At 41.2% G+C, this 26506-nt stretch overlaps 1 protein-coding gene across 1 annotated transcript; it reads right to left on the bottom strand.

Moving 5' to 3' along the window:
• Positions 1 to 2523: 2523 nt before the first annotated feature.
• Positions 2524 to 25625, bottom strand: Plpbp (pyridoxal phosphate binding protein). Its single transcript, XM_026404703.2, has 8 exons — positions 25451 to 25625; positions 19847 to 19954; positions 19735 to 19770; positions 18941 to 19016; positions 8784 to 8918; positions 6627 to 6769; positions 5704 to 5802; positions 2524 to 4242 (listed from the first exon to the last, which is right to left on the bottom strand). Exons 1-8 carry the CDS (start codon positions 25547 to 25549, stop codon positions 4111 to 4113), a joined length of 828 nt encoding a protein of 275 aa, XP_026260488.1. The 5' UTR covers positions 25550 to 25625; the 3' UTR covers positions 2524 to 4110.
• Positions 25626 to 26506: the final 881 nt, after the last annotated feature.

Raw genomic sequence — 26506 nt, 5'->3', positions numbered from 1 at the left:
TCTCTCTCTCTCTCTCTCCCACTTCTCATCTTCCCTTTTTGGCTTCAAAGTTGGCCCTGGTCTGTGCATGTTTCTTCGGTACATCTGCTGAATAAGGTCACACATTGATTTTATTTTGGAGATTGGCAGCCGGGTCAAGCTCAGCTCTGAAGCTGGAGAGCAGCACGGCCGTTCCTTAGAGGGTGGGTGGGGGCAGACGCTAGCAGGCAGCTGGCAGGGGGTGTTTCAGCTAGCATGACCTGAGCCATGGGAGAGGCACTCAGGCATCCAAGTGTGGCGTCTGCTCCTTTGGCATCCCAAAGCTCAGGAGCTTGAGCTTGTAAAGGTATTTTAAATACAAGAAAGGAGTGTGGTGGCACGCGCCTGTAATCCCAGCTACTCAGGAGGATGGCATATTCAAGCCCAGCCTCAGCAATTTAGCAAGAGCCTCTCAACACACACATACACACACACATTCACGGCGGAGGTGGGGCAAGGGTGGCTGAGAGTGTAGCGCAGTGGTAGATAGCCCCTGGGTTCAATCTCTAGCATCTTCTCTCCCCTCTGGTCCAAATACAAGAAAGGTGCCCAAACTCCCTCTGGTGGTCCCCACACTTGATCTGTGCTGGACTTTATAGGAAAATAAAGTGTTAGCTCCAATGTCCCTTGGGACCTCAAAGTGACTTTGACCTTGCAAATGGCTACTCAACTACACAACTACACATAGTATATACACAATGATACAAATGGGACAGGAAAGAAGCCCATTTCTTGAACTGGGGGTGTAGCTCAGTAGCTCAGTGGTAGAGTACTTGCCTAGAACTTGCCTAAAATGCACAAAGCCCTGAGTTTGAGCCCCAGCACTGGGGAAAAAAAAAATCCTTTTCTCTTTTTCTTTACCTATGTGTTCCTTCATGGAGGGCAGATTTGTACATCATTTTGGAGGATGGTGGTTTGGATTCTTTTACCCTTAGTCATGAGGCTGATGTAATAGCATTCAACTGATTTCATGGTAAAGTCAGTCACTGTTCCCAGAGCAAACCATTTCCAATTGCATACTGGCAAAGTCCCACCCCTACTGTAGTCCTTCAGGAATTATCCTTCCCCTCTAAAAGCTTTGGTGGGAAGAACGGGGTTACTTGTTTTCCAAAGGACAAAAATATCTTGGGTTTTAAGAATGCCCCGTTCTGACCTCATTCCTTCTGTGTCTAGTCTTGGGTAACAGAACTGACTGCTGGTTCAGCCCTGGGGAGCGGGGGTGGGAGGGAGGGCACAGTCTTGCACACTCTGAGCCCCGCAGACTGTGGGAGAGTTTGAATTTGGAGGAGGAATGTGCATGCCAGGGAAGTGGGATGACGGAAGGGAGGCTAATCCTCCTCATGGCTGAGTTTAATTCTCTCCTTCCTTCTCACCACCACTGCTTGTGGTTTCAGAGTTTGTTCTGCATTAAGATGCATCGATTCTCAAGTAATACAACAAACTAAAAACTGCACATATGTTATATAGTGATATAGGTCTCTGAAGTTAGAGCCGCAAATCTAAGAATGCTATTTCTCAGTGATTAAAGCCAGAGATAGAGCACTTGACTAGGACATGAGAAGCCCTGGGTTCAATCCCTGTTACGGCAAAAAGCCAAGAATACCATGGTAATGTAGTGACCAAGCTGCAGACCAGAGAAGTCAGGAGTCTGGAGTTTATTTCTTACCCTGCCACCAACTTGTTCTGATCTCAAACAAGGAGGGTCCCTGCTCTGGGCCTCATTGCCTGTCCAAAAAATGATATCACCAAGTAGCCTAAAATACACGACCATCTGTTATGAGATTAAAATAAGAGAATATGAGGGAGAGTGCTTATTAACCATGAATGCTAAAAAAAGAGAAAAACTGGGAGGTGATACAATTGAGAGGTTGCTTTAAGAAGTGTGATAAGCCTACTGGGTATGGAAGAAGGCATAGGCCTGTAATCCCACTGACTCAGGAGGATCACAAGTTTGAAATCGGCCTCAGCAATTTAGTGAGGCCCTGTTTCAAGATAAAACATAAAAACAAACACACCAAGAAATATGGTAAGGTTAGCAGTGCAAATCAATGATAGAACGATTGCCTACTATGCATAAGGCCCTGGGTTTGATACCCAGCACTGCCCAAATAAATAAACCAACAAAAGAGAGAAGGAGACTAAAATAACCAGGAATCCCTTCCAGGGTAAATTGCTGACAGTGGAGCCCTAATTCTTGCCCCAGTTTAGCCAATGTCGCCATCTAGAGGCAATTCAAGAGTTTCCTGCAGCAAAAGCTAACCTCTTTGTAATTCCTGAATCATCATTTAATTTCCTTGCCCTAGAAGTTCAGAATCTCTTTTTTATCCGTAGCATGGCTTTGGCTGCATCTGTGATCCAAGAAAAACCCTTCTTCAAAGCCCAGGCTGGCAAGCAACAGGCACAGCTGCTCCCTGTCGGTTCCAATGCCCACCTCCTGTTAGATCACTTACTACACCAGATCATAAAAAATAAATCTTTTAATTGCTTTGTAATTGGCACAGATGGTATAATTCAAACTCACATTTTATTTAACACTCTGAAATATCACACTATAGCTTTGATTGAAACAGTACAGGAATCATAATGGTGTGTTACAAAATTACATTCAGCAGCAGCATCATGTTCTCAAAGTTATTTCATAAAATTAAAGACGAGGGCTTGAACAAATAAGAGAAAAAGCTATCTAGAAAATAAACAACCCACGTTGAAGCCATCTGTCATGACTGTTAGAGAATTGTGCTTTCTGGTTTTTGAAGATATCAATGCTTTATTAACAATCAAGAAGAGCTTCAAAATTCTGGCTTATAAATACAGCGGGGAGCTGTAAATGTGCGTAGAAAATGCTTCCTCAGAAAGGGAACGTCAAAGGAAAGCCTTGTTGAAACCATGTGTCTGAACTGGCTTTAATGACTTCAATTTTTTTCTTTTTCTCTCCCCAGTACTGGGGATAGAATCCAGGACTCTATGTGAGCCAGGGAAGTGCTCTACCATTGAGCTCTACCTCTAGCCCTTTTTCATTTTGAGACATAGTCTCACTAATTGCCCAGGTGGGCCTCAAACTTGAGTTCCTCCTGCCTCAGCCTCCCAAATGGCTGGAAATATAGGTGTGCACCACCGTGCCTGGATAGAACTTTCATTTTTGAGGAGTGGTGAAATTCATTTTTTTTTTTTGTCTAGAAAGTCACCCGAAAGAGGATTATGGTGGAGAAATTGTATTAAATTCCATCACTGTAGGTCCTAGAGGTAAAAGCTCAAAATCTGGTCTGTTCACAAGGACCTCAGAAAGACCCAGGTCCTATTTACAATCAATTAACCCCTGTAATTTCAGGGTCAGTATCACAGTGGTCAATCACACAAACTCCCTCTAGCAAAAATTTGTGTTTGGAGCCTTAATTTAAACCACTGTTTATGTTACTTATATTGCCATTCCTGAGCAGAGAATACCTTCCCTATCTACTGAGCAGCAAAGGTGACCATTAAGTAGGAACTTGTAAGAAGTCTGTAATCATAGGAATTTCCTATTGAAGTGGGAGGAGGGTGGGGAATCCCTCTGACTTTCATAATTATAGGCATTCATGACTCCACTTTTTTTTTTTTTCCAGTACTGGGGATTGAATCCAGATTCTCACACATGCGAAGCAAGTGCTTTTCCACTAAGCTACATCCAGCCCTTTTTATTTTGAGACTTGCTAAGGGTCTAAGTTACACAGTCTGGCCTCCAACTTATGTTACTCTTCTTTCAGCCTCCCCCTGGGATTATAGGTGTATGCCACTACCTTTGGCTCAGTGACTCAAATTTTAACTTGAAAAAGAGATTCACAGATTGGTTGGTGCTTGTCCGCAGAATTCAACATTAAACTCACTTCCTGGCTACTGATTTGGTGTTTGCTCTGTAGAAGAGACTGGATTTCTCAAATTTAATCCAAAGCCACTGCCTGAAGTAAGCTTTCTACGTGAGATGGTTTCCATCAACACATGTGATCATCAGTGCTCTATCAAGGTCACAAGAGAGCATGATTGGGCTGTAACACGGGCAATATCAAAATGAGAATCAGGGTTTGTGCATAGTTAGTCTTCTTGGTTGTCCTCAGCTCAGTGTTCCTGTGCCACCCCCACTGGGGCCTTCAGGTCTGTTGTACTCTTGTCCAGGGCAGGTTTCTTTGAGAAATCCCGTGCTCCAAAAATGGTGCTTCCTATCCGGACGTTTGTAGAGCCTACTTCAATCTATGGGAAAGAGGAGAAAGTATTGAGGATGATTTTTAAAAATAGTAAAATGTAGTTAATCTGAAACTGTGCCTCTCCTTCTGGCTCTCCAGAGGCTTCTATTAAGAACATGATAATGCAGCTATGGGGTGTGGTTCTCCCTGGGGAAGTACCAGGGAGGTGTTCAGGAAGCAAGTAATGATTTCTGGGTTTCCACAGAACTTGGGGAGCTCGATGGCATTTAGTTCAGTGGAGACCAGGGCTGTTGGACAATGGGGGTATATAGGATACAACTGTATAGGGAAGAGTTGTCTCAGCCCACATGCCTTTCCAATGTGCCATGGTCAGGTAGAAGAAAAAGCCTTACTACAATTATTAGAGCACAGAAGCTAACTGCATTTAACTTATAAACAGAAAGACTTTTTATACTGGTTTAGTATATATAATTTTCCAGGTATGTATTATGCTTTAATTTTTTAGAACTTTATCAAATTACTTACTATTCTTATTCATTATTATTATTATTATTTTGGTACTAGAGATTGAACCCAGATGTTTTACCACTGAAATACAACCCTAGCACTTTTTATTTTTTAAGACTGGTCTTGCTAAGTAGCTTAGAGCCTCGCTAAATTGCTGAAGCTGACTTTAAACTGGTGATTCTCCTGTCTCAGCATCCAAAGTCACTGGCATGTGCCACCATGACTGGCTAGTTATTTACTATTCTATAAACTCCTGTATATGTTGCCAATAAATATCCTCTATCAGTTTGTATTTACAGCTGTTGAATTCATGGTGAATCTACACATGATTAAGTATCAGATCACCTCACTAAGATTTACTGATATGCTGTGCTCACTTGTAATCCAGTGGCTCGGGAGGATGAGGCAGGAGGATCTTGAGTTCAAACCTAGCCTCAGCAACTTAGTGAGGCCCTAACAACTCAGCAAGACCCTGTTTCTAAATAAAATATAAAAGGGCTGGGGATGTGTCTCAGTAATTAAGCAACCCTTTTTAAAATCCCTGGCGCGCGCGCACGCACACACACACACACACACACAAGAAAAAAAAAAAAGAAAGAAATAAAGAAAGAAAAAGAAAAGAAAAAAAAATACTGTCATATATTCATGCCCTGGTGTTTACATGATGAAATGCCTTTAAAAATTAGTTAATTTCTTTCTTTTTTTGGTGTCAAAGGATTGAACCCAGGGCTTAGTGCATGCTAACGCATGTGCTCTACCACTGGGATATCCTCCCAGCCTATAGTTTCTTTTAGATTACACTCAGGGAATTATACTGAATTTTTGAAAATTAGATGTTAGGCTGTACCGTCTACAAATTTTCTTAGAATAGTTGACAATCCCTGGGACTGGGTAATCTGCAAGGAGGCATTTCAAAGGTTTACTTACCAGAAACCTATTTCTGCTTCATCCTTTTGGACCCTACTCTAAAGCAGAAAAGGGCACCCAGAAGGACACTTACTGCATGCTGGAAGTCGATGGACATGCCCATGCTCAGCTCAACTTGGTCAGTGGGGATGCTCAGCTTTCTACACAGCTCCTCCCGCAGGGACAGTAACACCTGACAGAGACACAAGCGCGATACCCATTTTATTCCTGCCATCTCTAATGATGTCTGAAAATAACCAAATCTGATCATCCCTGAAGATTATTTATTCTGCATGATTCTGAGGCCTGTCAAAATTGCCAGAAGTATTAGAAATGCTTTAATAAAACCCCCCACTTTCAAGAAAACTATTGGGGCTATGGATGTAGTTCAGTGGTACAGCTCTTGCAGGAGGCCTTGGGTTTAATCCCAGAACTGCAAACAAAATAAAACAGAAAAAAATAACAATGAAAGAAGAAAACTATCAGTCATTAGGAAGAAAAAGCTTTAAAAACTGTGTGAGCCAATTTCAAATTAGCTAGAAATGTCTGTGGTATTTGAGAACCTACTGTTTCCTTTCCCTTATGAGAGAGTTCAGAAGAGGGTTATAATATCTACTAGGCAATATGAGGGATGTCTTTTTTTCTTGTTTCTTTCATAGCTCATAATTTTTTAAAAATTAAAAGTATTACAGTTATACATAGCAGTGGTGTTCATTTCGACAAAAGTCATATATGCATGGAATTTAATTTACTCCATTTCAGTCGCCATTCAGTTCCCACTCTCCTGCATTTCCCTCCTCTCCTCCCTCCGCCTAGTTTCCCTCCCCTATTCTGATTTTCCTTATTTTTGACTGTTACTTTTTATGTATGTGAAATGTCTTTGAAGTTACAACATCTGGCCCAGGGCCTCATGCACGCTAAGCATGCACTTTACCACAGAGCTACACCCCTAACCCCAAGATCCTTCTTTTGCACATGAGTAATCCCTCACCCCACCCAACTCCTGGCCCCTAGTACCTGGAAGTCGGGGTTTGGTCCTTGGCTAAGATCATGCCCAAAGCTTCCTATGGTCATCAGTCCCACGAATTCCAGGCTGGGACACTTGGTATTTATGTGTTCCACCATGGGTATTGTCTCTGAAGGTGGAAGGCCATGTTTACCTTCACAAAAAGAAACAGAAGACACATAAGCTGAAATGCCTTAAACAGCCAGAGGAGGAGGGCTCCATTTTCTTCCATCTCTTCTACCAGAGAAGATAACTCTTAGATGAGGACCTCATGGAATACATTATCATCAAGTCCCAAGGAGCAACTTTAGGTTTGGTGTTCTGTGTTGCTCCCCTTCTAGCCAGGTTCTGAATTTCTCAAGGAAAGAGCTATAAATCAGATTCTTTTTACTCCATCTCAGAATTTTGTTATTCATTTTTTTTTTTTTTTTTGTGTAGTGCTAGAGGAACCCAGGGCTTTGCACATGTTAGGCAAGAGCTCTCTGAGCTACATCCCTAGCCGTTTTCCCCCTAATACATGGTACTGGGGATTGCACCCAAAGATGATCTACCACTGAGTTACATCTTCAATCCTTCTTACTTTTTGAGACAGGGTCTCATTAAACTGCAAAGGTTAAACTCAAACTATTGGGTACTCCTGCCTTAGCCTCCAAAGTAGCTAGAATTATAGGCATGTGCCACCATGCCTGGCTTCAAACATTTATTCTTAACAAAAAGATGCTTCCAACCTTATGTGTGTGTGTGTGTGTGTGTGTGTGTGTGTGTTTACTTACTTACCTACCAAAAAGTTCCTTTATTTATTTCCTCACTTACTTACTTGTCATACTGGGGATTTCCCTCAGAAGCACTCTACCACTGAGCTACATCCCAGCCTTTTTTTTTTTTTTGTGGGTCCAGGATTAAACAAGGGGCATTCTATCAATGAACTATACCACCAGGGCCCACCCGCCGGCCCAGATTTTAAAATTTTGAGACAGTCTTGCTAAATTGTTAAGGCTGGACTCAGACACTTGTGGTTCTTCTCTAAGTCTGGTAAGTAGCTAGAATTATGGGCATGTGCCACAATTCCTGGCTTCAAACACTTATTTTTAACAAAAAACTAAGAAGGAAGACGAGTGGGGTTCTGTGCTTACAGCTTTGCCTGCGTCACCATATTCAATCCTTGTCACATTCTCTGAAGTGGGTACTATTATGATACCATTGCCAGACAAGGAAAATGAGGTACAGGAAGGTAAAGTAATGGACCTCAAATTACAAAGCTGGAAATTTTTGGTGATGCTCAAGCCTGTCTGATTTTAAAGGTTGTGATCCTTCTTGCTATGTTAAGCTGTTATCCCAGGCCTTGTAAGATAGTCATTGACTGGTACTCACAGGGATTTTTCTTTGATTCTCTTCCAATGCAACACTAGGTAATCTTTTCAAACCCTAAAATGTATTAGACGTGTAACTCTACAATTCCTTTCAGGAGTGATGATGACCTTTGGGGACTTTCAGGAGATCAGAGTCTCAATCTCTCTCTCTCTCTCTCTCTCTTTTTTTTTTGGTGCTAAGGATTGAACTCAGTGGTGCTCTACCACTGAGCTATATCCCCAGTCCTTTTCATTTTTTGAGACAGGGTCTCACTAAGTTGCCCAGGCTGGGCTTGAACTTGTGATCCTCCTGCCTCAGCCTTTCAAGTTGCTGGGATTACACAAGCATGTGTCACTGTACCCAGCCTCATCCTTTCTTTCTTTCTTTCTTTCTTTCTTTTTGTACCAGGATTGAACCCAGGGGTGCTTAACCACTGAGCCACATCCCCAGCCCTTTTTATTTTGAGACAGGGCCTTGCTAAATTGCTGAGGCTGGTCTCTGATTTGTGATTCTCCTGCCTCAGCCTACAAGTTACTGGGATTACAAGCGTTTGCCATCCCGCCCAGCTCTGCACAATTCCTTTTTGATTCATCCTCTCCTCCCCCAAATTAAGATATAACAAACCAGGCCATATTAAAGAATTATATAAGGACTGGCTTGCATATCATTATACTTCTATATCACACATATAACAACTTAGAGGCCTGTGACTTCTTTCTATAACTTTATGGGTCAGACACTTATGCTCATCATTCTCTGAGATCTTTAGTTATCTTAAGGGAGAAAAAAAAATCTATAATACAGGGCTGGTAACTTACTCTCCTCTCCACTGGTGTTAATCTGGACCATAACCTTCAACCTTTCAGCAGAACCTTTCTTCTGCCAGGAACTGTTCACTTTGTCTGCTAACTTCATAGAATCCACTGTTTCCAGCATGAAGAGGTTGGGAACAGCTGTAAATGAGAAAGAGGCAAGGTAGCTAACATGCAGTAAATCTTTGAACTGCTATAGGGAAAAATATCCCAGGAAAAGAAAAAGACATTCAAAGCTTAGTTCCACTAAGGAGATAAAAGGAGACAAACACAAGAGTTTACAAGATCTAAGTTCAAACATCAGATCATCAATGGCTCATGAGCAAAGTTGAATACGGAAAGGGAAACAGACACACCACAATCAGGAGGCATATGTACCCAGGCTCTTCGAGAGGCTGGTAATTTGAGAGATTCTGAATAACAGGTTTCATCTGATTAAGTCTCAGTTCACACTGAGAGAAAAAGGTGTAGGTGACAAGAAAGACTAACTAGTGGAAGCCAGAATACATGATATCAATGTGTTCTTAACCCTTCTGGGATGCAGGTGTTCTTGTGTGACAGGGATATCAAAATGACCCAAACAATGAAAGCTAAGTGGTTCAATGAAGGCACTGGAGCCATCTCCTTTTTCAAAGTGTACATGAGATGAAGTATCAGCCTTGCTTGCCTCAGATAAAGATCAACAGTGACAGGCAACACCAACTAGTTATTTTTTAATTTAATTTTATTTTTTGTGGTACCCAGGAGTGCTTTACCACTGAGCTAATTTTTTATTATTTAAGACAGGATCTCACAAAGTTGCTAAACTGGCCTCAAACTTGTGATTCTCCTGACTCAGCTTCTTGAGTTTCTTGAGTTGCTTGGATTATAGGTCCAGCTATTTAGCATTTAACTCCCTACCCACCGTTCTGTGGATAGACCCCAGGGCCTCTGTGTACACTAGGTGGGCACTATACCACTGAAAAATACCCCTAGCCCACATAATCATTTTTTTCTTTTCTTTTTTTTTTTGAGACAGGGTCTCATATTGCCCAGGCAGCATTGCCCTCTCAAGTTTCCTGCCTCAGTCTCCCAAATAGTTGGAACTACAGGTGCCTGGCCTGAATTCTTTTTTTTTTTTTTTGTACCAGGGACTGAACCTGGGGTACTTAGCCATTGAGTCCCCCTCCTTTTTATTTTAAAATGTTTTTTATTGTTCTTGTTGTTGTTGTTTTATTTTGACACAGGATCTCGATAAGTTACCTAGGGCCTCACTAATTGCTAAGGCTAGCTTTGAACTCACGATTCTCCTGCCTCAGCCTCCTGAGCCGCTGGGATTATAGGTGTGCGCCACTGTGCCCAGCTTAATTATTCCTTTTTAACAGCTAATGAAATACTATTATCTCCATGTAAAGAAGGGAAAACTGAGGCAAAGAATAGTCTTTTTAAATTCAAGTTTACAAAATTAACAAATATTAGAATTGTGATTTAAATTAAGGCAAACTTGTTGGGGTTTAAGTGTGCAGAGTTTAGCTCCCTCAGCCTGACACTTTGCAAGGGCTGTGGCTGTGATTTAGGTCAGCTGAGGCAAACCTCAGCTAGGAGGAGGAAAAGTTCTCTTCCCCTTATCGCAAGTCACAAGCTTCTGCATGGTTTGGCCTAGAGGAAGAAGCTTCCTGCATACTGGACCTGGGAACAGTACATTCGGGGATTAGATAATGTCTACAAAGAACTTTGGGAGGGTACTTATCAAATGAACAGGAACAATCTGAATTTAGCTCTGTGTACCCGCTGAGACATGATATTTGGGCAATGTAGATGAAATGTTACTGAAGAATTGCTTGCTTTGTTAGAAGAAGAATATAAAAGGAACTTACAAATAAACCTCAGCATGCAGTTGCAATTGCTGCCTTGGCTCTGCATCCCCTGGGTCCCCGTGATTTCGCGACCCTTACCCAGGGACCCGAACACACTAGACGTTCACAGAAACTGACTCCCTTTTCTTTTCTTTTTGTGGTCCTGGGGATTGCTCTACCACTGAGCTACTCCCTATCCCTTACCTCCATATTCCATACTCTTTTTTTTAATGTTTATTTTTTATTTTTAGTACACAATATCTTCATTTTATTTTTATGTGGTGCTAAGGATCGAACCCAGTGTCTCATGCATGCCAGGCCAGTGCACTACCACTTGAGCCACATCCTGAGTCCCTCCATACTCTTTTTTAAGAAACTTATTCTTTTTAGATATACATGACGAATTCTATACTCTTAATACTGAATTTAAGCTCAGACTACTTTGCTTAAGAAAATAAATTTTTAAAAAATGACAAAGTATATGTGCTTCATTAAAAAAAAAAATCAAGCCATGTAGAAGCATATGTAATAGCACCTGATATGGTGGCATATGCCTCTAACCCCAGCTACTCAGGTGGCTGAGGCAGGAGGATGACAAGTTCAAAGCTAACCTGGGCAACTTAATAAGACCCTGTTTCAAAATAAAAAATGAAAAGGGCTGGGGAGAAAAAAAGAAAAAAAAAAAAAAGGCTGGGATGGAGCTGGTGGGAGAGTACCCCTGGATTCAACAGTACCAAACAAAACAAAACAAAAGAGCAGGTACAATAAAAGTCAAAGTCCCTCACCCTAGAAGATTCTACTGTGTTACCTTTGAGATGAGAGTTCTTGAGGACTGAACCCTGGGCCTCACCAATGATGTACAATGCCATTAAGAAACAAACAAACAAACAAACAAACAAAACACCACAAACTGAATTACACTAAACACTCCATGGGTTGTCTGTTTCCATTTGTGAAATATACTGGAGATTTTTCCACATTAGTACCATAGAGCCACTGTTACTTAACAAACAAACAAACAAACAAAAACAGCATACCATAAATATATGATCACAATTTATATAATTATTCCTCTTTTAATGGACATATTAGGTTTTTTCTTTCTTTTTTTTACTACAATGCTTAGATATAGAACTTGTGCACATGTGTAAGTATTTCTATGAAATAAATGAGCTCTAGAATTAAAATGACTAACCAAGCAGGAAGTAATTTGTGTGTGTGTGTGTGTGTGTGTGTTTAGGATTTAATCCAGGGGCATTCTACCACTGAGATACATCTCCAGCACTGCTCCCCTCCCTTTGATTTTTCAGGCTTACTTTAAAAAATCTTTTTTTTTTTTTTTTTGTAGTTGTAGATGGACAGAATGCCTTTATTTTATTTGTTTATTTTAATGTGGTGCTAAGGATGGAACCCAGTGCCTCACACATGCTAGGCAAGTGCTCTGCCACTGAGCTACAGCCCCAGCCCTCTCTAGCCCTTTTTATTTTGAGACAGGATCTCACTAAATTGTGGAGACTTTCTAAGTTGCCGAGGCTGACCTTAAACTTGCAATCTTCCCGCCTAAGCCCCCGAGTTGCGGGCATTATAAGCATGCAACACCATGCTGGTGCCATGATGTATATCCAACAACAATACGTTAGACCTCTGCTCCCTGACAAAATGGAATACAGGAACCAGATTTGCCCTCCCATCTTTTGAAACAACAAATAGTATAAGAAAAGTACATGAAATAATAGTTATAAGAACTAGATATCACATAATGAAAGACAAAGAAAAACAAATGGAAAGAGTACCACAACTGTTCCAGCTGTGGAGAGAGTTTTCTAGAGAGTTTTCTGGAGAGAGAGAGTTTTCTAGAATATGACACTGTGAAGAGGAACGGAGGTAGAGTGTGGTGGACTCTTGAGTTAAGGGAATGGAGCTGAGTACCTAGGAAGACTAAGGCAGCCATAGTTCACAGGATGGAATGACAGAGAGGAGGGAGCTGCACACAAGATGCCAGTGGTCTGAAATAGTCTCCCTTCAAGTATTCAGGTGGGCAATGATCAGTGTACTCATGTGAGGAAATTGCACAAGGCCCAAGAAAAAATTATTTGAAAAGATAAGAAGAAACAGTGCCTGAGGTTCTCATAGGATGTGGAACTGTGCCAATTCCCACCAATCAGGCTGGAAAACTCAAGATTTAGGGCAATGGTTAGAGTACAGAGGGGTCTAGCCTTAGTAGCAGGGAATAATTAACCCTAAACTAAGTTCTGCTGTAGTCACACCAACTAATCTTAAAAGCAAGACCTAAAAGTATCAAACTATTCCCAAGAAACTTAACTCTATTCTAGAAAAAAGCTCAAGAATATTAATAGGAAGATAAAAATACTACCATTCAACAAGATAAAATTCACAAAGTCTGGCAATCCAAACAAAAATTAACAGGTATGTAAGCAGCAGAAAAATATGATGCATAATGAGGAGTTATATCAATCAATTGAAACTGATTTAGAGCAGACAAAAATGAAAGAATTAGTAGAAAAGGTTAGATAAACACTTATAGCTGTCCCATATATTAAAAAAAATAAACATGGAAGGTATGTGTGTGTACACACACACACCTATATATGTAGACTCAGACTGAACTTACTTGTTTTTTTTTTTTTTGTACTGGGGATTGAATTTAGGGGTACTCAAGCACTGAGCCACATCCCCAGCCCTATTTTGTATTTTATTTAGAGACAGGGTCTCACTGAGTTGCTTAGCGCCTCATCTTTGCTGAGATTGGCTTTGAACTCTCTATCCTCCTGCCTTTGCCTCCCAAGACACTGGGATAATAGGTGTGCTCGGCTCCAACTGAACTTCTAGAATGAAAACTACAAGGTATGAGATAAAAAAATTCACTGATGACCAATTAGACATGGCCAAAGAAAAGATTAGTTACCTTGAAGAAATTATTTAAAATGAAATAATAATGCTCCAAACAGTCCTAAAAAATGTCTATTTTTTTTTTTTTTTTGTGTGGTGCTGGAGATTGAACCCAGGGTTTGCACATGCTAACATAGGCTCTACTAACTGAGCTAAATCCTAAGCCTGTTTAGTAATTTTCTAAAAAATATCTGTGTGAAAACTATAAACACACAGATCCAAGAAATTCATCAAACCCCAAATATAAGAAATATGAAGGGCTGGGGATGTAGCTCAGTGGCAGAGCACTTGCCTAGCATGTAAGAGGTCTGAGTTCAATCACCAGAACTGCAAATGAAACATGAAGAAAATTACACTGGCACATTATAATCAAATTGCTCAAAAACAGAGATAATGAGAAAATCTTAAAACTAATCAGTAGAAGAAAGCATGTTACAAATGTAGAAACAAAGACAAGTATGACATCAGATTTCTCATTGGAAATGATGCAATAAAGAAATGACAGAATGACATCTTTGTAGTACTAAAAGAAAAAAAATGTGTTTATCTAGAATTCAATAGTCAGAAAAATCTCTTCCAAACCACAGATGAAGGTGTAAGAAAGTTCATGGGAAAGAATGAAGTTGGACATTTTCTTTAGACTATATACAAAAATAAACTCACACAGACCTAACAGTGAGAGCTAAAATTATAAAACTATTAGAAGAAAACAGAATAAATCTTTATGATCTTGTATTAAGCAATGAATTCTCAGATATGACACCAAGGTGTACAATGCAATAGAAAAAAATAGATAAATCAGAGTAAACCAAAATGAAAAACTTCTGTGCTACAATGGATACCACCACCAAGGATATGAAAGACAACACAGGGAACTGGGAGAAAAGATTTGCAGACCATTTATTTGATAAGGGATTGGTTCAGAAAATATAAGAACATTTGCAACTCAGGAATAATAAAGACAAATAATTTCAACTTTAAAATGTAAAAATAGGGCTGGGGTTATAGCTCAGTGGTGGAGCGAGCTCTTGCCTAGCACATGTGAGGCACTGAGTTTGATCCTTAGCACCACATAAAGGTAAATAAATTAAAATAAGTAAATAAATGTGTTGTGTCCATCTACAACTAAAAAAAAAAAGGGGAAATAGCCAGGTATGGTGGTGCATGCCTACCATCCCAGCTACTTGGGAGGATAAGGTAGGAAGGTTTAGAATTTGAGGCCAGCCTGGACAACATAGCAAGACCCTGTCTTAAAATTAAAAAGCACGAAGGAGTTGAATAGATATTTCTCCAAAGAATATATACAAATGATCAATAAGCACAGGAAACAATGCTCAATATCATTAGCCATTAGGTAAATGAAAATCAAAATCACTACGCAAAAAAAATTACCATTTCATATTTTATGATTCCATAGTTCCTTTGTTGACTTATTAGCAATAACTCTTGTGTATGTGTGTGTGTGTGTGTGTGTGTGTGTGTGTATTTGTGTGTAGTACTAGGGACTGAATCCTGGTCTTTGCGTATGCCCGGCAAGCATTTTACCACTGAACTAACAGCCCTAGCCCTTTTAAAAAATTTTTGACAGGTCTCTCACTAAGTTGCTCAGATTGGCCTTGAATGTGTGATCCTTCTGCCTCAGCCTCTGTGTGTGCTAGTGTGCTTGGCAATGGCAATAACTCTTTATTAAGTGATTTTTTTTAAGAGAATTTTTTTTTTTATTTTTATTTTTTTTAAAGAGAGAGTGAGAGAGGAGAGAGAGAGAGAGAGAGAGAGAGAGAGAGAGAGAGAGAGAATTTTTTAATATTTATTTTTTAGTTCTCGGCGGACACAACATCTTTGTTGGTATGTGGTGCTGAGGATCGAACCCGGGCCGCACGCATGCCAGGCGAGCGCGCTACCGCTGAGCCACATCTCCAGCCCCTTAAGAGAATTTTTTTAATATTTATTTTTTTAGTTTTTGGCGGACACAACATCTTTGTTTGTATGTGGTACTGAGGATTGAACCCGGGCCACACGCATGCCAGGCGAGTGCGCTACCGCTTGAGCCACATCCCCAGCCCCTATTAAGTGATTTTATTAGTTGCTTTAGGGTTTAACAGTTCACCTTCAAGGGGTATATCATCATTTCACATATAGTTCAAAAACTTTACAACACTGTATTTTTCTCTCCTTCTTTTTTTAAAAAAAATATTTATTTCTTTTAGTTGTAGTTGGACACAACACCTTTATTTCACTTGTTTATTTTTGTATGTGGTACTGATGATTGAACCCAGGGTCTTGCGTGTGTGAGGCAAGTGCTCTACCACAGCCCTCTCCTTCTATTCTTAATGTCATTGTTGTTATGCATTTTGCTTTCACATGTGATAAACCCCAGAATACATATTTTTGTTTATATGACAACATATTATAATAATAGAATAATAGAAAAAATTAGGTAGATTGTAGCCTCTGTCCAGCGCAGGCTACTGAACCGGGGTCGCTGGAGTGAATTTGGGGTGACATGAAAAGGTCACGCAGACACGGAAATACCTTTTTCTGGGCGTCAGGACAGCTTCGCTGTCTCACAGCCTCAAGCTCCCGCAAAGTGGGGCAAGAGAAAAACAGGAGAGGCTGGTGTGAGAGAGGGGGCATGCACGTTGTGAGGCTTTTATTTCTGAGGGGAGCTAATCCATGGAACACTCTATCCAAATAAGGGCAAAAGGGTAGGATTACAACAAACAGGTGGGTGTAATTCAGCCCCATTGGGTGATGCCCACTCCCAGAGATGCACCTTTCTAATCTGAGCGGGAGGTAAAGTCCACCTGCATTGCAGAGTACAATACCAGTCCAGTGCCTCATTACTCAGGATTCAAAAGTGTGTGCATAGCTCCTGTTCAGGGTGTCCCTGACAGTAGATAAATTTGATAAATCTCTAGCTAGATGGGATTAGTGGGAAAGTGAGAAGATACAAATTACCAATATCAGGAAGGAGAGAGTTGACCTTACTAGAGATTCTCAAGATATTAAAAGGATAATATAAAAATATTACAAGCCAGGTGCAGTGGTGTACATTTGTATCCCAGCAACAAAGAATAAACTGATAAATTGGACTTCATCAAATTAAAACTGTTTTTCAAAAGACACTGTTAAGAGAACCATAGACTGGAGGAAAATATTTGCAAAGCACATATCTGATAAAGGACTTATATTCAGTACAAAGAACTCTCTAGTTTCAATAGTAATAGTACAATCCAATTAACGAATAAGCAAAAGAGGATTGGGGATATAGCTCAGTGGTAGATATGTGTTTCCCAGGCATGTGTGAGATTCAGGGTTCAATCCCCAGCAACAGGAAAAAAAAAAAAGAAAAGAAAAACAATGGGCAAAAGACTTAAGACACCTGAAAATATATAGACATCAAAGATGGTAAACAGGTAAAAAGATGTTCAACATCACTAGCCATTAAATAAATGCAAAGACTTGACCCCATATCTTCTTCTTCTTCTTCTTCTTCGTTTTTTTTTTTTTTTTTTTTTTGTAATAGGGACTGAATTGAGAGGTTACCATTGAACTACATCTTCAGTCCTTTATTTTATTTTTTGAAGGGGGTACTGGGGATTTAAACCAGGGGTGCTTTATCACTAAACTACATCCCCAGCCCTTTTTATTTTTTATTTTGAAACAAGGTCCTGCTAAGTTACTTAGGGCCTTGCTAAGTTACTGAGGCTGGCCCTGAACTTGTGATCCTCCCACCTCAGCCTTTCATTGCTGGGATTATAGGCATGCACTATCAAACTAGTCACATACCTATTAGAATGGCTAAACGTAAAAGACTGGGGCTAGAGATGTAGCTCAGTGGTAGAGTGCTTGCATAACACGTTCAAAGCTAGGTTTGATCCCCACAACTACAAAAAAAGGACTGACCATATACTGTTATCAAGAACTTCAACAATGCTGGTGGAAATTTAAAGTGGCACAACCATTTTGGAAAACAGCTGGCAGTTTCTTAAAATCTAAAGATTGCTGGGTGCAGTGGCATGTGTCTGTAATCCCAGCACTTGGGAGGCTGAGTCAGGAGGATCACAAATTTGAGGCCAGGCTCAGCAACTCAGCAAGATCTTCAGCAACTCTGTGAGATCTTATCTGAACTGCCGGGGGGGGGGGGGGGGGGGGGGGGGATAGAAGGACTGGGGATGTAGTTTAGTGGTAAAGCTTCTTTGGGTTCAACCCCCCACCCCTCCCCAAAAAAGGTAGAGATAAAAGAGCAGTACAGAGTTTAGACCTCAGCACTAAAAAGAAAAAAAAGGTTACACATTAGACATACACTATGTGAATCAGTCATTCTACTTTTAAGTATTTTACTCCAATGGAGAAGAAAATATATGTCCATACAAAGACTTGTACATGAATGTTCACAGCAACTCTCTTGTAACAGATAAAAATTACAAGCGAGTCAAATTTTTGACAGATCCATGGATAAAGAAATTGTGACATATTTATACAATGGAATAAAATAAAGAGAAACAATAAAGAGGAGCAAACTGCTAAACACATGCATGATCATGATGAATCTCAAATTTATTATGCTGAATGACAAATATACGTAAAACTATAAAATTGTGAATTAGTCTACAGTGATAAAGCAGGTAAGAGGCATTTGAGCAAGAGAAATGGGGAGGAGCAAGAAGGGAAGGATTACAAAGAGACAGGGGGAAACCTTTTGGGGAAATGGATATGTTGATTTTTTAATTGCGATGGTTTCACAGGTATAAACTTATGCCCAAACTTATCAAATTGTACACTTTAAATATGTGCAATTTATCATAAGTCAATTATACTTTTATGAATTATATTTTAATGAAGCTGTTAAAAAAATAGTTTAGTTTTGATACCTTGAGAGAAATTCAGTTCCTCAAGATCTCCATCTGTCACTATCATATAGTTAAACCTTTCTATAGTTAATTTTTTTTTTTTTTTTTTTTGGTGCTGGGGATCAAACCCAGGAGTTTGTGCATGCTAGGCAAGTGCATTACTACTGAAGTATAACCCTCAACACTGAAGTTAATATTTTTTTGTACCAGGGATTGAATTCAAGGGTGCTTAACTATAGAGTCACACCCCCAGGCTTTTTAAAATATTTTATTTAGAGACAGGGTCTCACTAAGTTGCTTTAGGGCCTAAGTTGCTGAGGCTGGTTTTGAACCTGCGATCCTCCTGCCTCAACCTCTCAAACCACTGGGATAACAGGTGTGTGCCACTGCACCTGGCCCCTATAGTTAATTCTTAATTTTACTTTTCTAAATATTATTTTTAAAAATTCCACAATACACATGGTGAATTGGGTATGCTCTAGTAAGTTGCTCTCTTACACAGAAGGTAGCCTAAGCCATATGATGTTGCAGTAGTTTTGTTTTCATATTTAGAGTTTCATCTTACCCATCAATTTGTTGACGTTTTGTTTCTGTAGGTGACCAATGAAATGCCATTTGATCTCAGGACATGAAGACAGAATCTGAAGTGAAAAAGATAACCATGTTTGACTCATGTTTTATGGAGGCCTCTCCAGTTCAAATAATTTGCACACTTCTAGTGACCTTTCAATCTGCTCTGTCCCTTAAGTGTAATAAACTGCTATTGCCATCTCTTAATGAGGCAAAAGGAAACTTAAAAGAAAAATCTAAGGCTTCCATTGTGTGCCTTCCTTGTTCCCATCTACTTTCTCCATCTTTTAGATATTACTCTTTAAGGATAAACTGATTTAAGCTTTCAAATCTCAAAAGGACAGAGGATTACAGCAAGCTCTTAAAAATCATCACTTCTTTCCAGACACAGTGGTGCACACCTGCAATTCCAGAAAACCAGGAGGCTGAGGCAGGAAGACTGCAAGTTTGAGTCCAGCCTCAGTTGTATCATGAAACTTTGTCTCAAAATAAAAAATAAAATGGATTAGGGATGTAGTTGAATATAAAATGCAATGAGGTACCCCTGGTTTTAATCCCTAGTACCAAAAAGAAAACAACAACAAAAATACCATTTCCAAATGGCCACAAAAGAGAAAACAATAGTGTGAATAAAGACAGAAAAATCTGAGTATTTGGGACAGAAGGCAGAAATGAACTAAAATTTTTTACTCCAGCCCAATTTCCTGCTCAACCACCAACAGGGAGTCTAATTTTCAATTAAAGGGTCAAGATTCAGATACAAACAGGAGACTTCTGATATCCACTTACTTTAGGATTTGATGCTTTTTCTAGAAGTTCCTGAACCTAAAGGGTAAAAACAGAACGTCAGAAGCCTGGCAATCATGACTCTTTCAAAGGCTCTCCGGGAGAGGGTTCTTACATAGTTCTCTCCAAAAGTGCGCTGGCCGTGACCATAGGCCTCAATCACCATATCTGCTGGTTTGGTTTTGCTGACTGCTACTAGCCGGGGCTGGATGGCTGGGAGATCCTGCCAAGAGATAAAGCATCACATGAGTGAACATTTGGGAAAATTATCCTAGTTAAGTCCTGTAGGATGCATTCTGTAGAACAATCGGCATAGATATCAACTGGGCATTTGGTAAGATACATTTTTCTGATATTTCAGGGAGATTAGTATCAAAGAATAGTGAATTGCCAGGTTTCGTTCTCGACTAAAACTCAGGGATCACTCCAGGGAAACTGGGCTAATTGGGTTGCGCGAAATAACCACACAAGAGACACAAATACCTTTTTCTTTTGGGGTTGCTGTAACAGCTCCTCTGATCTTAAGGATCCACAGAAAGAGAGAAAGAGAGAGAGAGAGAGAGAGAGAGAGAGAGAGAGAGAGAGCGCGCGCGCTCCCGCAGCACACACTGACCCCTTTTATTGAGAAGCTATTCAAGTGAGGCAAGGGGTCAGGTTTCAGGGGGCTGAGTCTATCTTCATGATGTCCACTGTCAGCAGGTTGACTGACACCTGGGTAGGCCACACCCAAGGGCACAGTAAGAGAAGGGAACACACACAAGGCACTTCCATGGAAGATTCTATCCTAAACAGGGCAAGGGGTAATATTACAAAGGAATAGGTGAGTGTAGCTCCACCCATGGGTCTATAGCAAGACACACCCATGCATGAGACACCATCCCTCAAACCCCAAAAGGGTGGGGAAAGCTTTGCCACATTCTGCGACTGACTGAGCGCCTCAGCATCCAGCCAGGGAGTGTGACTCAGTCATGTGCAAGGTTGGTCTCCCACAGTGAATAATGTATTTTGAGACAGGGGACTCCTTAAACTGCCCAGGCTGACCTTGAATTTGCAATCCTCCTACCTCAGCCTTCCAAGTAGCTGGGATTATAGGTGTGTATCACAGTACCTGGTTCATAAATGCCTTTTATATTCCTGGTTTCTCAACTTAGTGTTAACTACTTTAATAACTAGCAAAAGGTATTTCTCTCTCAGGGGAGCTAGACAAAGTTAAAGCAATATTTCCTTAAAGTGCAGTCTTTGATCAACTGCATTAGTATCACCAGGATCCCACTGAGATCTACTGAATTTGAATCTCTGGGGCTGGGTTCTGAGAATCTCCCTTTGGTTTTGTTTTTATGGTGTCACGGATCAAACGTAGCACCTTCTCCATGTCAGACAAGTACTCTGCCACTGAGCTATACCCCCGACCCTCAGAATCTTTTTTTTTTTTTTTTTTGGTACCAGGGATTGAACTCATGGGCCCTTAACCACTGAGCCACAACCCCAGCCCTTTTTCTTTTGAGACAGGGTTTTGCTAAATTGCTTAGTGCCTTGCCAATTGCTGAGGCTGGCTTTGAACCTGCGATCTTCTTGCCTTAGCCTTCTGAGCTTCTGGGATTACAGGCATGCCCACCATGTCTGGAAAGAATCTCCTTTCCAACAAGCTCTTCAGTGATTCTCATGTACACCAATGTTGGAGACCATTGAGTCTGGCTAAAGGAAGTTTCATGGAGACTTAAGAATCACTTCCTGGGGTCGGGAGTGTAGTCAGTGGTACAGCACTTCCTGGCACTGGGTTTCCACCACTGCCAAAAGGAAAGAAACAACAAAAAACCAAAAAGTCATTTCACTAAAGGGAGGCTTGGTCCTTGTCCATGATGACATTCCAATAACAGGGGACAAGGTTTTGAGAAAAAGGATAAAGTTTTCCCAATTTGCTAGCACACGAGAAAAGCAGCAGACTAAGCTATTAAAGGCTATATGCAATTCTAACTGCCAGGGGAACAGAGGGTTTTTAAAAGGGGAATACATGGACTGTGCTGCAAGCATTATGATCAGTAAATATAATAAATGTCCAACTTGTGTCCCTGAGAGAGCCATTGCTTGGGTTTCCAGGTCTGGAATTTCCTCATACTTGTGGGCATGATAGCTTAACCTGAGACAGGAAAAATGTTAGTCGTTTTCTCCACAATTAGAGAGGGAATACAGTGTTGGAAACTTACTCTAGCCCTGGTAAAATTATTTTATTTTTCTTCAAAGAACAATAATATTTATTGGGGAACAGCAGAGCACTACAAGGGTAATATGAGTGCCTTACAGTAAACTATGGGTGTATTAAAGGAGGTCGAGGCAAAGGAAAGTGTTTCTTTTGGGAGGGGGGGGTACTAGAGATTTAACCTAAGGGGGTTTTACCACTGAGGTACACCAAAGCCCATTTTTATTTTTCATTTTGAGACAAGTTCTCAATAAATTGCTGAAGGCCTCATTAAGTTGTTGAGGCTGGTCTTGAACTTGTGATCCTCCTATTTCGGCCTCCCAAGTCCCTGGGACTATAGGCATGCACCATTGAGTCTGGCTAAAGGGAAGTTTTAAAAGACAAATGAAGATTACATCAGATATTCTGAAACAATTATCTTTCATCACAATGATTAATAACAAGAATGGTGTCATTCTGAGGTTGAACACATAGCTTTTGGGCAGATGTCTTTGTAGAAATACTCCCCCGCCCCCTGCCCAGTACTGGGGATTGAACCCAGGGATGTTCTACCACTGAGCTACATCTCCAGCCCTTTTTGTTTTTATTTTATTTTGAGACAGGGTCTCACTAATTTGCTGGGGCTGGCCTTTAACTTGTGATCCTTTACCTCAGCCTCAGGAGGCACTGGGATGCAGGCATGCACCACTACTCCCGACTAGGGAGTACTTTTTGTATAAGGATATGGTGGCCTTTTTAAGCTTGTGGTTCTTTCATGGTAGGTGAAATCAGATGATTATGCATAAGAACCATTCTAAGGTTCCAGATTAACTTCTAGGTTTTTGGTGTTTTTTAAAAATGTCTTTATTAGTACATTTTAGTTATACATACAAGTGGGATTGATTTTGACATAATCATATGTACATGGAATATAATTTGTTCTGTTTCAGTCCCCAGAGATTCCTTTTCCCCTAATCTTCTCCCTTCCTTTTCTTCCCCTTCCTCTCCTCTACTGGTCTTTCTTCTTCCTTCTATTTATTTACTTAGGTATTGGGGATTGAACCCAGAGGTGTTTTACCACTTAGCCACACCCTCAACCCTTTAAAAAAACTTAAAAAAAAATTTTTTTTTTTATTTGGAAACAGGACTGTTCTAAGTTGCTTAGGGCTTCACTAATTTGCTGAGGCTGGCACTGAACTTATGATCCTCCTGTCTCAGCCACCCAAGTTGCTGGGATTACAGGCATGGGCCACTGTGTCCAACCTATTTATTTTTTTGAAAAGAAAAGAGTGATTTATTGGCTGCAAGCTGGGGAAGTAAAACTGGCTCCAACATGCCTGGACTCAGTCTCCCTGCTACTCACTGGGATACCTATTTATTAATTGGTGCTTTATAGATATACAGAGATAGAATTCACTATAGTACATTCAGCTATGTACACAGCATAATTTTGTCAATTGCATTCTTTAGTTCTTCCCTTTTCCTGTCCCTCTTCCTCCCTCTCAATACCCTTCCTTTACTATACTGTCTGCTGTTTTTATGGTATCTGCCTGCCCTCCTTTCCCTTATTTTGTTCTAGCTTCTGCATATGAGAGAAAACATTTGATCCTTGACTTTCTGAGTCTGGCTTATTTCACTTAGCATGATGTTCTCTAGTTCCATTCATTTACCAGCAAATGCCATAATTTCATTCTTCTTTACAGCTGGGTAAAACTCTATTGTGTATACATGCTATATTTTCTATATCCATTCATCTGTTGATGGATGCCTGGGCTGGTTCTATAACTTGATTATTGTGAATTGCATTGATAAAAACATTTATGTGACCATATCATTAGAGTATGCTAATTTTAGTTCTTTGAGAAAAATAACAAAGAGTGGGACAGCTGGATCATCACATGGTGGTGCTATTCCTAGTTTTTTGAGGAATCTCTGTACTGCTTTCCAAAATGGTTGTGTTAATTTACATTTCTACCAACAATGTAGGAGTGTACCTTTTTTTCCCACATCCTCGGCCTGGTCTAATTATTAATATTGCCCCATTTATTCTAAAAGAGGTCTGATTAGGTCTAGGTCCAAACCACCTGTGAACATGCCTATCTCCTCCAAAAGTAGCCTGAATGGATGATGATATGTCATTTATTGTTCAACCTAAGACTCTGCCACCCAGTGGCAGAACTGAGACTGGAACACAAACAATTCTGGACTCAGGTGTAGACCTATCTGACCTCTTCCTATACCAATTACATAAAGAGCACTGCTTCCCTGTATATTCTGCTGCAACAAATCCACACAGAAGCAATCAGAGAAGAGACTGATTAATCCATATAGGTCAGTCTTCAAGTCCCTCACTCAACCTGGGATTTTCATAGAATCACAGTATTCTCAAAGACATGTAGGAGTCCGGTTGAATGTAAAAAGTCCCATTTTTCTTCTTTCTTAGGAAGACCATCAGTTTTGTAGGAGACCATGTCAAAATTCCTAGGATCATGCTGATGAATGAATAGTTTTCAGAGGGAAAAGTGGAATAGGCAGCCCATCTACCTGACAGAGACCCTGGGATAACCTCCCAAAGTGAGGGGAAAACCTAGATTTTTTTTTTCTTGGAGAATCACTGATAATCATAAAATATTAATTCCAGGAAGAAGCTTAGAGCTTTCAGAGTTCATTCTATTGCTGTTCAGAAGAGGAAACAGAGCGCCAGAGTAGTTAAATGATTTGTTCACGGTAGCATCTAATCAGTAGTTAAGGAAACACTGGAATACAGGTCTTCTGTCTTCTTGCCAGCATTCCGAGTTCTGAAACCATAAACACTTTATCAGAGAGGCCTTTATCCTTTGGGCTCAGGTCATTGATACTATTCAGCTATCTTGCCCAGAGATGAGCATGTACTGATGATCCTGGAAGCCCAAGAGGCAACAAAATATATACGGTAGAAAAAACAAAAAACAAAAACAAACAAACAAAAAAAACCCAACAACACACTCCTTTTAAACCGCTTGGGATGGCTTCCTCCAGCTCCAGACTCACAAATGCAGTTCTGGTGCCTGCAAAGTCGGGCCAATCCACCACCACGTTAGTTAGCCAGGGGAGGAAACGACATTCACTGAGCACCTACTAGCTGTCAGACACTGCCACACACGTGATCTCGGGTGATGAGGCTCCTTTGCATGCTGTGGAATCACACACTTCTCAGGCAGCCTGTGTGTAGGCACGGGCCTGCCCCTCCTCGAGTCTTACAAGACCCCTACACCAGGCAATGGAAAATGGCCCCGACATCTGGAGACCAGTCATTTTTAACTATGTGGTGGGTCATTTTTGAACCGACAAAGCCAACCTCTGGGGAACCTAACAGACACAACTCGAGGTCACGGAGGAGATCCTTCGCTAGCCTTTCTGGGGCTCCGCGGTCCTCGCTCACGCTTCGCCTGCGGGTCCCGCCCCTTGGGGAGACACTTCTGCGTCACCGTGACGACCTAGTCCCACGCAGGTGTCCCCCTCCTCAGAGGCCGCCCATCGTTCCCCCACATGCCCTTTCCTCACCCTCGGCCGCCTCGCCACAGCCTGCTGCACGCGCTCGTTCACTGCCCGCAATGCGAACCCGACTCCCAGCTCCGCGGACATGCTGCCAGCTCTCCACATTCCCCGGGGACAGACGCAGAGCCCGGGACCCTCGGAACCCAGGGGCTGGGACCACCTTCCGGTCCCGCCCAGCTCCCGCCCTGAGACCCAATCACAGTTCTCCACCAAGTCGTCTTACCCAATCGACACGCGGCAGCGCGGGGCGGGCACGCGGCGGACGGCCCGCCCCCCGCAGTGGCCATCTTGGGGAGGTCGCTTGCGGGCCTGGCGGGGGAAACCTGGAGGGGAGCTGGGTCCCCCAGCCGCGGGGTGCGGAGGCCGCCGCGGCGTGCCGGAGGCCTCCGCCGCGAGTCCTCGGGTACCCGGTCTGCAGTCTTCTCCTTCCTGCCGCTCCCTACCCCCAAGGGACTTCTTTGAGGCAAACTCCGCAGCACGTTCTCAGGGTCCTCTTCCCTTAAATGCATTACAAGGTTTGCTCGTTTGTATAAACTGAAATTCTAGGCGAAGTGACCAGGATTAGATACTGCTAGAGCAGAGATATAGCTTTTAATATATTGGATGGTTTTTGTGAGAAACCCTTAATAGATATAAAAGAACACTCCAAAGACAAGGCACGACGATTCAAATGTATGGTTATTTTTGTCATCCTGTAAACCAGTGCTTGCTTATAGAAATATGTGGTTCACACAGAAATCAAGAATTTCCCATGTGCTTATAAAAAATAAACCAATTAAATTATATATTTATTTAACCCAATATAGCCAAAGTAAGATTACAACATGCAGTCAATAAAGCAAGCTGCAGTGACGCAGACCCATAATCCCAGCGACACCAGAGGCTAAAACAGGAGGACCCCAAGTTCAAGGTCAACCCCCGCAATTTAGTGAGACCCTGTTTTAAAGATTAATAAGGGTTGGGGATGTAGCTCAGTGGTAGAGTGCCCCTAGATTCAATCCCCAGTACAAAACAAACAAACAAAAACCAAAAGAGCAGCTTTAACTCTTGGGGAAAAAAATT

This window comes from Urocitellus parryii, chromosome 14, assembly GCF_045843805.1.
Source record: "Urocitellus parryii isolate mUroPar1 chromosome 14, mUroPar1.hap1, whole genome shotgun sequence".
In the NCBI taxonomy this organism is placed as follows: Eukaryota; Metazoa; Chordata; class Mammalia; order Rodentia; family Sciuridae; genus Urocitellus; species Urocitellus parryii.
Note: the sequence above shows the minus strand (reverse complement) of the source record. Positions and strands in the feature narration are given on the sequence as shown.